This window comes from Ranitomeya imitator, chromosome 2 (assembly GCF_032444005.1).
Source record: "Ranitomeya imitator isolate aRanImi1 chromosome 2, aRanImi1.pri, whole genome shotgun sequence".
Classification (NCBI taxonomy): Eukaryota; Metazoa; Chordata; class Amphibia; order Anura; family Dendrobatidae; genus Ranitomeya; species Ranitomeya imitator.
The window spans coordinates 642882179-642895489 of record NC_091283.1 but is presented as its reverse complement, the minus strand read 5'-3'; the positions used below and the strand labels follow the sequence as shown (position 1 = coordinate 642895489).

Genomic DNA, 13311 nt, shown 5'->3' with positions numbered 1-13311 from the left:
TAAAAAATTTTTTTGGGTGGATTGGAAGGGTTATGGCTCAGAGGACAGGTCCTGGGAGCCTGCTGAGCACATTCGAACTCTGCAGCTCACTGCTGCCTTCGAGCATAGCGAGGTCCAAGGAGGGGGTCCAATGTTAGGTGTCGAATTTCCACCTCTGCACAGGGGGAATCTGGAACCTTCTCCACTGTGGTCTCCCATTCTTCTCCACCGCAGTGGAGCCTGCTCAGTGGAGTCGTCGGTCCCAGCATCTGGCTCAGGCTGATACTGTGCGACTGGTTGCTGCTGCCCTTCCAGGCTCTGCCTTTGTAGCCAGCACTGATCAGCAGTGAGCAGGTCTTTCTGCTTTTCCCATGCTGAGCATGCCCACGGGATGACCTCCCATTGGAGGTCGGGGGTCACATGCTCAGGTCCTGTTGCGGCTCCTATTGGACCATCTGGAAGGTCCCGTAGCACTGCTGCTATAAAAGGTTCGCATGGCCGCTTGGCCATGTGCTATTGTATACTTGAAATCGTGTGTGTGTTGATGTGTGAAAGTCGCTGATTAATCATCCCCTCCCTAGTGTTTTACTGCTCGCGTATGGTGGATGTTTGCTATCTAGCGCCCGAGAGAGCTATCAGCACTTAACACACGATACAGCGTCTTATTGATGTGACCACCAGTGCGGCGCTGTGCGCTATTAGAGCGCTTTCCTGATCCAAGTCTGGGTGGTTTGTGGCGTCCGCCAGGGCGGCACTGCACGCACTCTTGTGCATTAAAATTATTATTTCTTTTATATTTTGACACCCCAGCAGCAGTGTCGCGCGCAAGAGGTCTTGAGGAACTCTAATCCTGAGTCTTGGGATAGAGTTCTGTGACTCCTTGCTTGCGCTCTTTGTGCGGTACCGCGGCCCTGTGACGCAACAGGGTTCGCTTCCTTCATATAGGGTGAAGCTAACCCGTGTGTGTATCCACATTGTACTGCCATATTGTCCGTCATTACTCAGCATCAGGTTCCATCTCTGCACGGTGGACCCCGGGCCACAAGCGCACCTTATACCATCTTTCCATTATTTGGTGCGTTCCGCTATACCTAACACTCTATTTGTGGTTAGAGATGAGCAAACCCGAACTGTAAAGTTGAGGGTTTGTACCAGATGCCTAGTAGCCAGTGTGGAGCACCGAAAATGGACTTCTGGAAGAGAAAGAGAGAGAAGAGGGAAAGAGAGACCATCCACTGCTCTGCTCATCCCTACTTTTGATTATCAGCTTGCATTTTCAATGGCACTATCAGAGAAGGTTGTCATGGTCAGATAACATTTTTAAAGATCACAGGGTATGTGTACATGAAGTGTTTTGGGGTGAATTCCACCTTGAGACCACCTGAAAATGTGCTAAAAAATGCCAAAAAAAGGAGCATATTCATAGCAATGACAAAACGTCTTGCTGTTCATATGTTGTAAAGTGCTGCGGAATATGTTGGTGCTATATAAATAAAAATGATTATTATTATATATGTTCTGTCTTTTGTAACTTCTTTTAGTCACACCATGTTTGCCACACTTAGAAGCATCTAAAAGAAGTGACCGATGCATTCTTCTTGGAAGCCACCAATATGTTATTTATGGGACAAAAAAATAGCCACAAAAGTTAGAAAAAAAAATGTTAGAGAAGATTTTTTGGAAAAAACGCTGCCTGTGTTTCCTAAAAGATATCATGTGCACATACATTTAGTGAGAGTCACCCCATTTGCCTTCAGAATCTGTTGATGTTTTTCGATGTATATGGGCAGCTATCACTTTCTGATGGAATGTGGCAAATTTCAGCAAATGTGGATACTTTATTTCTGTTTTTTACATCTCATGTTAGTATAACGTTTTCTTTTTTCCAGACTTTTCAGGCCAGCTTGAAAATTATGACTCTGCTGATGATGATTTGGGGTCTCTGCCTTACGATTTTTTGTTTGGGCATAAGAGTGAAGTCATGTTGTAGTTCCTGCAAATTGGAGGTTGGTCATACAATATCTCTTTAGTAATCAATGGTGATAGTCCTGCAATGTGTGATAGATATATCAAAACTGCTACTGGACTTGCAAATTTCACCTTTACGATATGGCAACTTTTTGATCACAGTGATACATTACTCGGAATGAAATGGATTTACATGTCACCTGCACTATCTAGTTATTGTTTCTTAATGGATTATAATCCTTTGTCAAGGCCAAGACATGATTAACTGCTTCGAGATTCTGGCCACCAGAGAAAGGTTTACAAAAACAGTTGAGAGCAGATGCACTAAACTGTGTAACTATCATAGAAATTAATGGATGTTACAGAAACAGCTTAGCACATCGAGCGACACTGTTTCCACAACTCGGGGGTTACTGGAATATGGTAGCTCTTTGCACCTAATACAGTATTTGAATAATGAATAGGTGCAAAGTAATCATTCTACTATCACATAGTAATATAGTATTCTTATTACTGTATTCACGAAGAACACAGTAATTAAAATTATACCATCAGTAAAATAACATTGGATTGAAGTTTGCCATTCACATGATTTGATACCACGCAAAGGGCCACAACATCTATGTATTTTTTTAGGGGCTTTCACTGAGACTAGAGAGTGTCATTTCTGATACCTTGGTCTCAGGTGCAAGGTGCTCACCCCTAATTAGCCCATGGTCCTGTTACAGACACCTGGAAACTTGAGCCTAGGAACAGGCATTAGTGATGAGCGAGTGTACCTGTTGCTCGGGAAAACGCTTGGGTGGTCTCCGACTATTTGTAACTGCTATGAGATTTAGTTTTTGTTGACACAGCTGCATGATTTGCGGCTGATAGCCAGCCTGAGTACATGTGGGGGTTGCCTGGTTGCTAGGGAATTCCCACATGTATTCAAGTTGTCTAGCAGCTGTAAATTATGCAGCTGAGGCAACGAAAACTAAATCTCCCAGCACTTGAAAATACTCGGAGACCACCCGAGCGTGCTCGGGAAAACCCGAGCAACGAGTACATTCATTCATCACTAACAGGCATATAAAATATGGACTACACAATGAAAAGGTGGCATGTGGGGTTCATTATGAGTTGGATGTGATCCATATACCCTCAAGGAAACAGAAGAATAACATTAGATGGAAATGTTTAGGTATTTCTGTTATTTCTCCATTTTTAATTTTATAATTGTTTTGCTTATTTGTGTCAAATTGTTTTCTCTGTTTATGCCTTTTCTTGTTAGCACTTTATTTTATATTAACGCTTAAAACTTTAATAAGATTTAACCTTGTATGCTCTAAAGAATCCACAGCCTTCAGAGAATGTCTGGCCTTTTGACTGTTGCACAGTAGTATATACTTTTTGGACTCATCACCTCTTGTGTTAGATGAGTGGTGGCAACATGTTGTGTATCCAGGGTGTGTTGGCAGTGTGGGGTGTAATTTATGCCCATTTTGTAGCCTAAAACATAGGTCAAGTGCAAGATTGAATAAGAGGAGATAAATTAACCCTTGCAGTCGCACCCTAAGTCATGTTTTAAGTAGTGTGTATGTGAGAAACGCTCTTCTCCTTTTATCTCACTAAGAAGGTGGAGAGAAAGGTCTTAACCTGTAGGTGAATGCAGGTTGTCTTTATATTAAATGGGCAGTCATTCATTTAATCCCTTTCTGCCATCGGACGGAATAGTACATCCAATGGCAGAATCCCAGCTTTGATGTGGGCTCCGGCGGTGAGCCCGCATCAAAGCCGGTACATGTCAGCTGTTCTGAACATCTGACATGTGCCCGCAATAGGTGCGGGCAGAATCGCAATCTGTATTAACTAGTTAAATGCCGCTGTCAAACTCCGACAGCGGCATTTAACAAGCTCTTCCGACCATCCGGCCGGAAATGTGCGCACCGCTGACCCCCATCACGTGATCGGGGGTCATCGGTGTGTTGGCATAACAACCAGAGGTCTCCAGCAGATCTCTATGGTTGTTGATGCTGGATTGCTGTGAGCGCCACCCAGTGATCAGCGTTCATAGCAATGCAGTAATTTTGCTACATAGGGGTTATCTGAGCATCGCCCCTATATAGCAGAACTGATCAGGCTATGCCAGCTTTTAGCCTCCCTTGGAGGCTATTAAAGCATGGCAAAATTTAAAAAAGTTTTTAAAAATATGAAACAAATGAAAAAAATATAAAAGTTTAAATCACCCCCCTTTCGCCCCATTCAAAATAAAACAATAAAAAGAAAAATCAAACATACACATATTTGTTATCGCCACATTCAGAGTGGCCCGATCTATCAATAAAAAAAGGATTAACCTGATTGCATAGTGAGAAAAAAATTAAAAACTCCAGAATTACTTTTTTTGGTCGCCGCGACATTGCATTAAAATGCAATAATGGGTGATCAAAAGAATGTATCTCCACTGAAATATTATCATTAAAAATGTCAGCTCGGCACGCAAAAAAGAAGCCTTCACCCAACCCGAGATCACGAAAAATGGAGACGCTACGGGCAACGGAAAATTGCACAATTTTTTTTTTTCAAGCAAAGTGTGGAAATTTTTTTCACCACTTAGATAAAAAATAAGCTAGACATGTTTGCTGTCTATGAACTCGTAATGACCTGAAGAATCATAATGGCAGTTCAGTTTTAGCATTTAGTGAACCTAGCAAAAAAGCCAAACAAAAAACAAGTGTGGGATTGCACTTTTTTGCAATTTCACCGCACTTGGAATTTTTTCCTGTTTTCTAGGAAATGGTAAAATGGTTATTCAAAAGTACAACTCGTCCCACAAAAAAAAAGCTCTCACATGGCCATATTAACGGAAAAATAAAAAAAGTTATGGCTCTGGGAAGGAGTGGAGCTAAAAACTAAAACGCAAAACCGAAAAAAGTTCCAGTCGTTAAGGATATGGTCATGACCAGAACTTGACATGACATGGACACTTCTATTCTATGCTGCTATTATGTCGCTTCAATCACTATATGGCATAAACTATTTTTTGCTATGGTAACATCATTAATTACACAGTTTTATTTTTTGGTGACCACTTGGCAATTACGGTAGATTTTTTAGTCCACTGTTGCTATGTCATGATTTTTTGATATATTGCACTTAAAACTTTATCTTATTACTTTTCTTTTATTCATATTTATATCTATTTCTTTGAAACCATGTGTTATTACGCACTTTGAATTTTTTTTTTGTGTATGTTGCTTGTTTACATTTTGTACACCATAGAACTCCAACTTTTGGGAAAATATTCTGAAAAGTTCCCAGGCTACTATTCCTACTATTGGATTAATAATGGATAGGTGATAATTGACGCCTCTCCATTATTAATCTGGCTTAATGTCACCTTACAATAGCAAGGTGACATTAACCCTTCATTACCCCATATCCCACCGCTACACGGGAATGGGAAGAGAGTGGCCAAGTGCCAGAATAGGCGCATCTTCCAGATGTGCCTTTCCTGGGGCAGCTGGGGGCAGATGTTTTTAGCCAGGAGAGGGCCAATAACCATGGACCCTCTCCAGGCTATTAATATCTGCCCTCAGTCACTGGCTTTACCATTCTGGCGGAGAAAATTGCGCGGGAGCCCACGCCAATTTTTTCCGCGATTTAACCCTTTAAAATAATAGTTTAGAGCGCCCAAATTTTGCACATACACACTACTAACATTAGTAGTGTGGAATATGCAAAAAAAAAGGGATATGAGATGGTTTACTGTATGTAAACCATGTCTCATATCATGTCGGGTTTGGAAAGGAGATAGCAAAAGCCGGCAATTGAATTACCGGCTTTTAAGCTATCTAGCGCTGTCTGAAATATTAATACAGTTAGGTCCATATATATTTGGACAGAGACAACATTTTTCTAATTTTGGCTGTAGACATTACCACAATGAATTTTAAACAAAACAATTCAGATGTAGTTGAAGTTCAGACTTTCAGCTTTCATTTGAGGGTATCCACATTAAAATTGGATGAAGGGATTAGCAGTTTCAGTTCCTTAACAGTTCCAATTACTTTTGGTCCCTTTAAAAACAGGGTGGCACATGTTAAGGAGCTGAAACGCCTATCCATTTTTAATGTGGATACCCTCAAATGAAAGCTGAAAGTCTGAGCTTCAACTGCATCTGAATTGTTTTGGTTTAAAATTCATTGTGGTAATGTCTATAACCAAAGTTAGAAAAATGCTGTCTCTGTCCAAATACATATGGACCTAACTGTATATATACATACAGTACAGACCAAAAGTTTGGACACACCTTCTCATTTAAAGATTTTTCTGTATTTTCATGACTATAAAAATTGTACATTCACACTGAAGGCATAAAAACTATGAATTAACACATGTGGAATTATATACTTAACAAAAAAGTGTGAAACAACTGAAATTATGTCTTATATTCTAGGTTCTTCAAAGTAGCCACCTTTTGCTTTGATGACTGCTTTGCACACTCTTGGCATTCTCTTGATGAGCTTCAAGAGGTAGTCACCGGGAATGGTCTTCCAACAATCTTAAACGAGTTCCCAGAGATGCTTAGCACTTGTTGGCCATTTTGCCTTCACTCTGCGGTCCAGCTCATCCCAAACAATCTCGATTGGGTTCAGGTCTGGTGACTGTGGACGCCAGGTGACTGTGGACGCCAGGTCATCTGGCTTGGCACCCCATCACTCTCCATCTTGGTCAAATAGCCCTTACACAGCCTGGAGGTGTGTTTGGAGTCATTGCCCTGTGAAAAATAAATGATGGTCCAACTAAACGAAAATCGGATGGAATAGCATGCCGCTGCAAGATGCTGTGGTAGCCATGCTGGTTCAGTATGCCTTCAATTTTGAATAAATATCCAACAGAGTCACCAGCAAAGCACCCCCACACCATCACACCTCCTCCTCCATGCTTCACAGTGGGAACCAGGCATGTAGAGTCCATCCGTTCACCTTTTCTGCGTCGCACAAAGACACGGTGGTTGGAACTAGGGTTGAGCGAAACGGGTCGTTCATTTTCAAAAGTCGCCGACTTTTGGCAAAGTCGGGTTTCATGAAACCCGATCCGACCCCTGTGCGGGGTCGGCCATGCGGTACGCGACTTTCGCGCCAAAGTCGCGTTTCAATGACGCGAAAAGCGCCATTTCTCAGCCAATGAAGGTAAACGCAGAGTGTGGGCAGCGTGATGACATAGGTCCTGGTCCCCACCATCTTAGAGAAGGGCATTGCAGTGATTGGCTTGCTGTCTGCGGCGTCACAGGGGCTATAAAGGGGAGTTCCCGCCGACCGCCATGTTACTGCTGCTGATCTGAGCTTAGGGAGAGGTTGCTGCCGCTTCGTCAGAAGCAGGGATAGCGTTAGGCAGGGTCCATTAACCACCAAACCGCTTGTGCTGTAGCGATTTCCACTGCCCAACACCACCTTCGGTGTGCAGGGACAGTGGAAGCTACATTTTTTTTTTCTCCCCCTCAGCGCTGTAGCTCATTGGGCTGCCCTAGAAGGCTCCCTGATAGCTGCATTGCTGTGTGTACGCCGCTGTGCAAACCAACTGCTTTTTTCAAAGCACAAATCCTCTTGTTCCTTCCTTTCTGCACAGCTATCTTTTTGGTTTGTACACACTTTTTATTTAATTTGTGCATCAGTCCACTCCTTATTGCTGCCTGCCATACCTGGCTGAGATTACTGCAGGGAGATAGTAATTGAAGGACACTCCCTGTTTTTTGTTTTTTTTTGTGGGAGATTAAGATTGACATTTCTGCTAGAGTGCCATCCCTGTCTGTGTCATCTCTCACTCAGTGGGCCATAGAAAGCCTATTTATTTTTTTGCTTGATTTGGGTTATAAAATCTACCTGAAAAAATCACTACATCAATCAGTGGGAGAAAAATATTGGCCTCAGGGCTTGTGTGCCACTCTTGACTCCTGTGTGCATCATCACTCACTCAGTGGGCCATAGAAAGCCTATTTATTTTTTTGCTTGATTTTGGTTCTAAAATCTACCTGAAAAAATCACTACATCAATCAGTGGGACAAAAATATTGGCCTCAGGGCTTGTGTGCCACTCCTGACTCCTGTGTGCATCATCACTCACTCAGTGGGCCATAGAAAGCCCATTTTTTTTTTTTTTTTGCTTTATTTGGGTTCTAAATTCTACCTGAAAAAATCAATAAATCAATCAGTGGGAGATTAATATTGGCCTTTGGGCTTGTGTGCCAGTCCTAAGCGTGCCATCTCTCTCTCTCAGATAGTGGGCCATAGAAAGCCTATTTATTTTTTTTTTATTGGGTTTATAAATTTTCCCTGGAACCAAAAAAAAAAAAGTGGGAGATTAATATTGGCCTCTGGGCTTGTGTGCCAGTCCTGAGCGTGCCATCTCTCTCACAAATAGTGGGCCATAGAAAGCCTATTTATTTTTTTGCTTGATTTGGGTTCTAAAATGTACCTGAAAAAATCACTACATCAATCAGTGGGAGAAAAATATTGGCCTCAGGGCTTGTGTGCCACTCCTGACTCCTGTGTGCATCATCACTCACTCAGTGGGCCATAGAAAGCCCTTCTTTTTTTTTTTTTGCTTTATTTGGGTTCTAAATTCTACCTGAAAAAATCAATAAATCAATCAGTGGGAGATTAATATTGGCCTTTGGGCTTGTGTGCCAGTCCTAAGCGTGCCATCTCTCTCTCTCAGATAGTGGGCCATAGAAAGCCTATTTTTTTTTTTTTTTTATTGGGTTTATAAAATTTCCCTGGAAAAAAAAAAAAAGTGGGAGATTAATATTGGCCTCTGGGCTTGTGTGCCAGTCCTGAGCGTGCCATCTCTCTCACAAATAGTGGGCCATAGAAAGCCTATTTATTTATTTTTTTTTGGTTTTATAAATTCTCCCTTAAAAAAAAAGGGAGATTAATATTGGCCTTTGGGCTTGTGTGCCAGTCCTAAGCGTGCCATCTCTCTCTGTCTCTCAGATAGTGGGCCATAGAAAGCCTATTTATTATTTTTTTTATTGGGTTTATAAATTTTCCCTGGAACAAAAAAAAAAAGTGGGAGATAAATATTGGCCTCTGGGCTTGTGTGCCACTCCTGACTCCTGTGTGCGTCATCTCTCACTCAGTGGGCCATAGAAAGCCTTTTTTTGTTTTATTTGTTTTCTAAATTCTCCCTGAAAAAATCATTTTATTTTATTTGGTTTCTAAATTCTTCCTGAAAAAATCATTTTATTCTATTTTTTTTTTCCTAAAGTCTCCCTGAAAAAAAAAAAAAAAAAACAAATCAGTGGGAGATTAATATTGCCCTTTCTGCTTGTGTGCCAGTCTTGACTCCTGGGTGTGCCATCTCTCTCTCTCTCTCTCCAATTGTGGGCCATAGAAAGCCTATTATTTTTTTAGCTTGATTTGGGTTCCAAAATCTACCTGAAAAAATCACTACATCAATCAGTGGGAGATAAATATTCGCCTCTGGGCTTGTGTGCCACTCCTGACTCCTGTGTGCGTCATCTCTCACTCAGTGGGCCATAGAAAGCCTTTTTTTGTTTTATTTGTTTTCTAAATTCTCCCTGAAAAAATCATTTTATTTTCTTTGGTTTCTAAATTCTTCCTGAAAAAATCATTTTATTCTATTTTTTTTTCCTAAAGTCTCCCTGAAAAAAAAAAAAAAAAAAATCAGTGGGAGATTAATATTGCCCTTTCTGCTTGTGTGCCAGTCTTGACTCCTGGGTGTGCCATCTCTCTCTCTCTCTCCAATTGTGGGCCATAGAAAGCCTATTATTTTTTTTAGCTTGATTTGGGTTCCAAAATCTACCTGAAAAAATCACTACATCAATCAGTGGGAGATAAATATTGGCCTCTGGGCTTGTGTGCCACTCCTGACTCCTGTGTGCGTCATCTCTCACTCAGTGGGCCATAGAAAGCCTTTTTTTGTTTTATTTGCTTTCTAAATTCTCCCTGAAAAAATCATTTTATTTTCTTTGGTTTCTAAATTCTTCCTGAAAAAATCATTTTATTCTATTTTTTTTTTTCCTAAAGTCTCCCTGAAAAAAACAAAAAAAAACAAAACAAATCAGTGGGAGATTAATATTGCCCTTTCTGCTTGTGTGCCAGTCTTGACTCCTGGGTGTGCCATCTCTCTCTCTCTCTCTCCAATTGTGGGCCATAGAAAGCCTATTATTTTTTTAGCTTGATTTGGGTTCCAAAATCTACCTGAAAAAATCACTACATCAATCAGTGGGAGATAAATATTGGCCTCTGGGCTTGTGTGCCACTCCTGACTCCTGTGTGCGTCCTCTCTCACTCAGTGGGCCATAGAAAGCCTTTTTTTGTTTTATTTGTTTTCTAAATTCTCCCTGAAAAAATCATTTTATTTTCTTTGGTTTCTAAATTCTTCCTGAAAAAATCATTTTATTCTATTTTTTTTTTTTCCTAAAGTCTCCCTGAAAAGAAACAAAAAAAAAACAAATCAGTGGGAGATTAATATTGCCCTTTCTGATTGTGTGCCAGTCTTGACTCCTGGGTGTGCCATCTCTCTCTCTCTCTCCAATTGTGGGCCATAGAAAGCCTATTATTTTTTTAGCTTGATTTGGGTTCCAAAATCTACCTGAAAAAATCACTACATCTATCAGTGGGAGATAAATATTGGCCTCTGGGCTTGTGTGCCACTCCTGACTCCTGTGTGCGTCCTCTCTCACTCAGTGGGCCATAGAAAGCCTTTTTTTGTTTTATTTGTTTTCTAAATTCTCCCTGAAAAAATCATTTTATTTTCTTTGGTTTCTAAATTCTTCCTGAAAAAATCATTTTATTCTATTTTTTTTTTTCCTAAAGTCTCCCTGAAAAAAACAAAACAAAAACAAATCAGTGGGAGATTAATATTGCCCTTTCTGATTGTGTGCCAGTCTTGACTCCTGGGTGTGCCATCTCTCTCTCTCTCTCCAATTGTGGGCCATAGAAAGCCTATTATTTTTTTAGCTTGATTTGGGTTCCAAAATCTACCTGAAAAAATCACTAGATCAATCAGTGGGAGATAAATATTGGCCTCTGGGCTTGTGTGCCACTCCTGACTCCTGTGTGCGTCCTCTCTCACTCAGTGGGCCATAGAAAGCCTTTTTTTGTTTTATTTGTTTTCTAAATTCTCCCTGAAAAAATCATTTTATTTTATTTGGTTTCTAAATTCTTCCTGAAAAAATCATTTTATTCTATTATTTTTTTTTCCTAAAGTCTCCCTGAAAAAAAAACAAAAAAAAACAAATCAGTGGGAGATTAATATTGCCCTTTCTGCTTGTGTGCCAGTCTTGACTCCTGGGTGTGCCATCTCTCTCTCTCTCTCCCCAATTGTGGGCCATAGAAAGCCTATTATTTTTTTAGCTTGATTTGGGTTCCAAAATCTACCTGAAAAAATCACTACATCAATCAGTGGGAGATAAATATTGGCCTCTGGGCTTGTGTGCCGCTCCTGACTCCTGTGTGCGTCATCTCTCACTCAGTGGGCCATAGAAAGCCTTTTTTTGTTTTATTTGTTTTCTAAATTCTCCCTGAAAAAATCATTTTATTTTCTTTGGTTTCTAAATTCTTCCTGAAAAAATAATTTTATTCTATTTTTTTTTTCCTAAAGTCTCCCTGAAAAAAAAAAAAAAAAAAATCAGTGGGAGATTAATATTGCCCTTTCTGCTTGTGTGCCAGTCTTGACTCCTGGGTGTGCCATCTCTCTCTCTCTCTCCAATTGTGGGCCATAGAAAGCCTATTATTTTTTTTAGCTTGATTTGGGTTCCAAAATCTACCTGAAAAAATCACTACATCAATCAGTGGGAGATAAATATTGGCCTCTGGGCTTGTGTGCCACTCCTGACTCCTGTGTGCGTCATCTCTCACTCAGTGGGCCATAGAAAGGCTTTTTTTGTTTTATTTGTTTTCTAAATTCTCCCTGAAAAAATCATTTTATTTTATTTGGTTTCTAAATTCTTCCTGAAAAAATCATTTTATTCTATTTTTTTTTTTCCTAAAGTCTCCCTTAAAAAAAAAAAAAATCAAATCAGTGGGAGATTAATATTTACATTTGTGCTTCAGTGACAGTCCTGCGTGTGTGGCATCTCTCTCATTTGTTGCCACCAACAACAGAGTGTGTAACATTGTGCCTGATTTTCGTTGTGGTCTCACTCACCTGTAAAGGGGTAGCTAAATCATACTGAAGTTATAGCTCACCGTGTAATTTGTGTGACAGCAACAAATACCGTTAGTTTGTTTACGTTTTTAAAACAATGAGGAAGTATGGTGGAAGAGGTCGTGGCCGGGGGCGTTCATTGTCAGCTGGTAATGAGGGTAGTGGTAGTGGTGGAGCATCAGCTGGTCGTGGGAAAAAAAATATTGCACCTAAGTCTGGAGCTGTGGAGCCAGGTTCGTCGTCAGGCTACACAAGGCCTCGAACGCTCCCTTTTCTGGGAGTAGGAAAACCGCTTTTAAAGCCGGAGCAGCAAGAGCAAGTTTTGGCTTATCTTGCTGACTCAGCCTCTAGCTCTTTTGCCTCCTCTCGTGAAACTGGTAAATGTCAAAGCAGCGCGTCGTTAGTGGATGTTCACGGTCAGGGACAAGTCGCTTCCTTGTCCTCTTCAGCAAAAACAACAACAGAGAAGAATGCAGCAGGCGACACAACGGGTTACTCCATGGAGCTCCTTACACATACCGTCCCTGGCTTAGAAAGTGAAGCAGTTAACAGTCCATGCCCATTACAAGTTGAATCTGACATGGAGTGCACTGATGCACAGCCACAGCCAGACTACTATGCTGGTCCTTTGACTCAGACCACAACATTGCCCTCGCAGGGTGCTGATCAAGAATCAGACCCTGATGAGACTATGTTGCCCCATCACGAACGCTATACCACCGACCGACACGGTGACACAGACGAAGTTGCACACGAGCTACAAGAAGAGGTAATAGATGACCCAGTTCTTGACCCCGATTGGCAGCCATTGGGGGAACAGGGTGCAGGCGGCAGCAGTTCTGAAGCGGAGGAGGAGGGGCCGCAGCAGGCATCAACATCGCAACAGGTTCCATCTGCCGGGCCCGTATCTTGCCCAAAACGCGTGACAAAGCCAAAACCTGTTGGAGGACAGCGTGGCCATCCGGTTAAAGCTCAGTCTGCAATGCCTGAAAAGGTATCCGATGCTAGAAAGAGTGCAGTCTGGCATTTTTTTAAACAACATCCAATTGATCAGCGCAAAGTCATCTGTCAAAAATGTTCAACTACCTTAAGCAGAGGACAGAATCTGAAAAATCTCAATACAAGTTGCATGCATAGACATTTAACCACCATGCATTTGCAAGCCTGGACTAACTACCAAACGTCCCTTAAGGTTGTAGCACCCTCG

At 41.2% G+C, this 13311-nt stretch overlaps 1 protein-coding gene across 2 annotated transcripts in view; it reads left to right on the top strand.

The window, feature by feature from the left end:
* The window catches only part of LOC138665387 (uncharacterized), a 139167-nt gene that overhangs the window by 94485 nt on the left and 31371 nt on the right, over window positions 1–13311 (top strand). For both annotated transcript variants that reach the window (XM_069752810.1, XM_069752812.1), the window contains one exon: window positions 1869–1985. In XM_069752810.1, the coding sequence (XP_069608911.1) occupies window positions 1869–1985 (117 nt within the window). The remainder of the gene's footprint in view (window positions 1–1868; window positions 1986–13311) is intronic.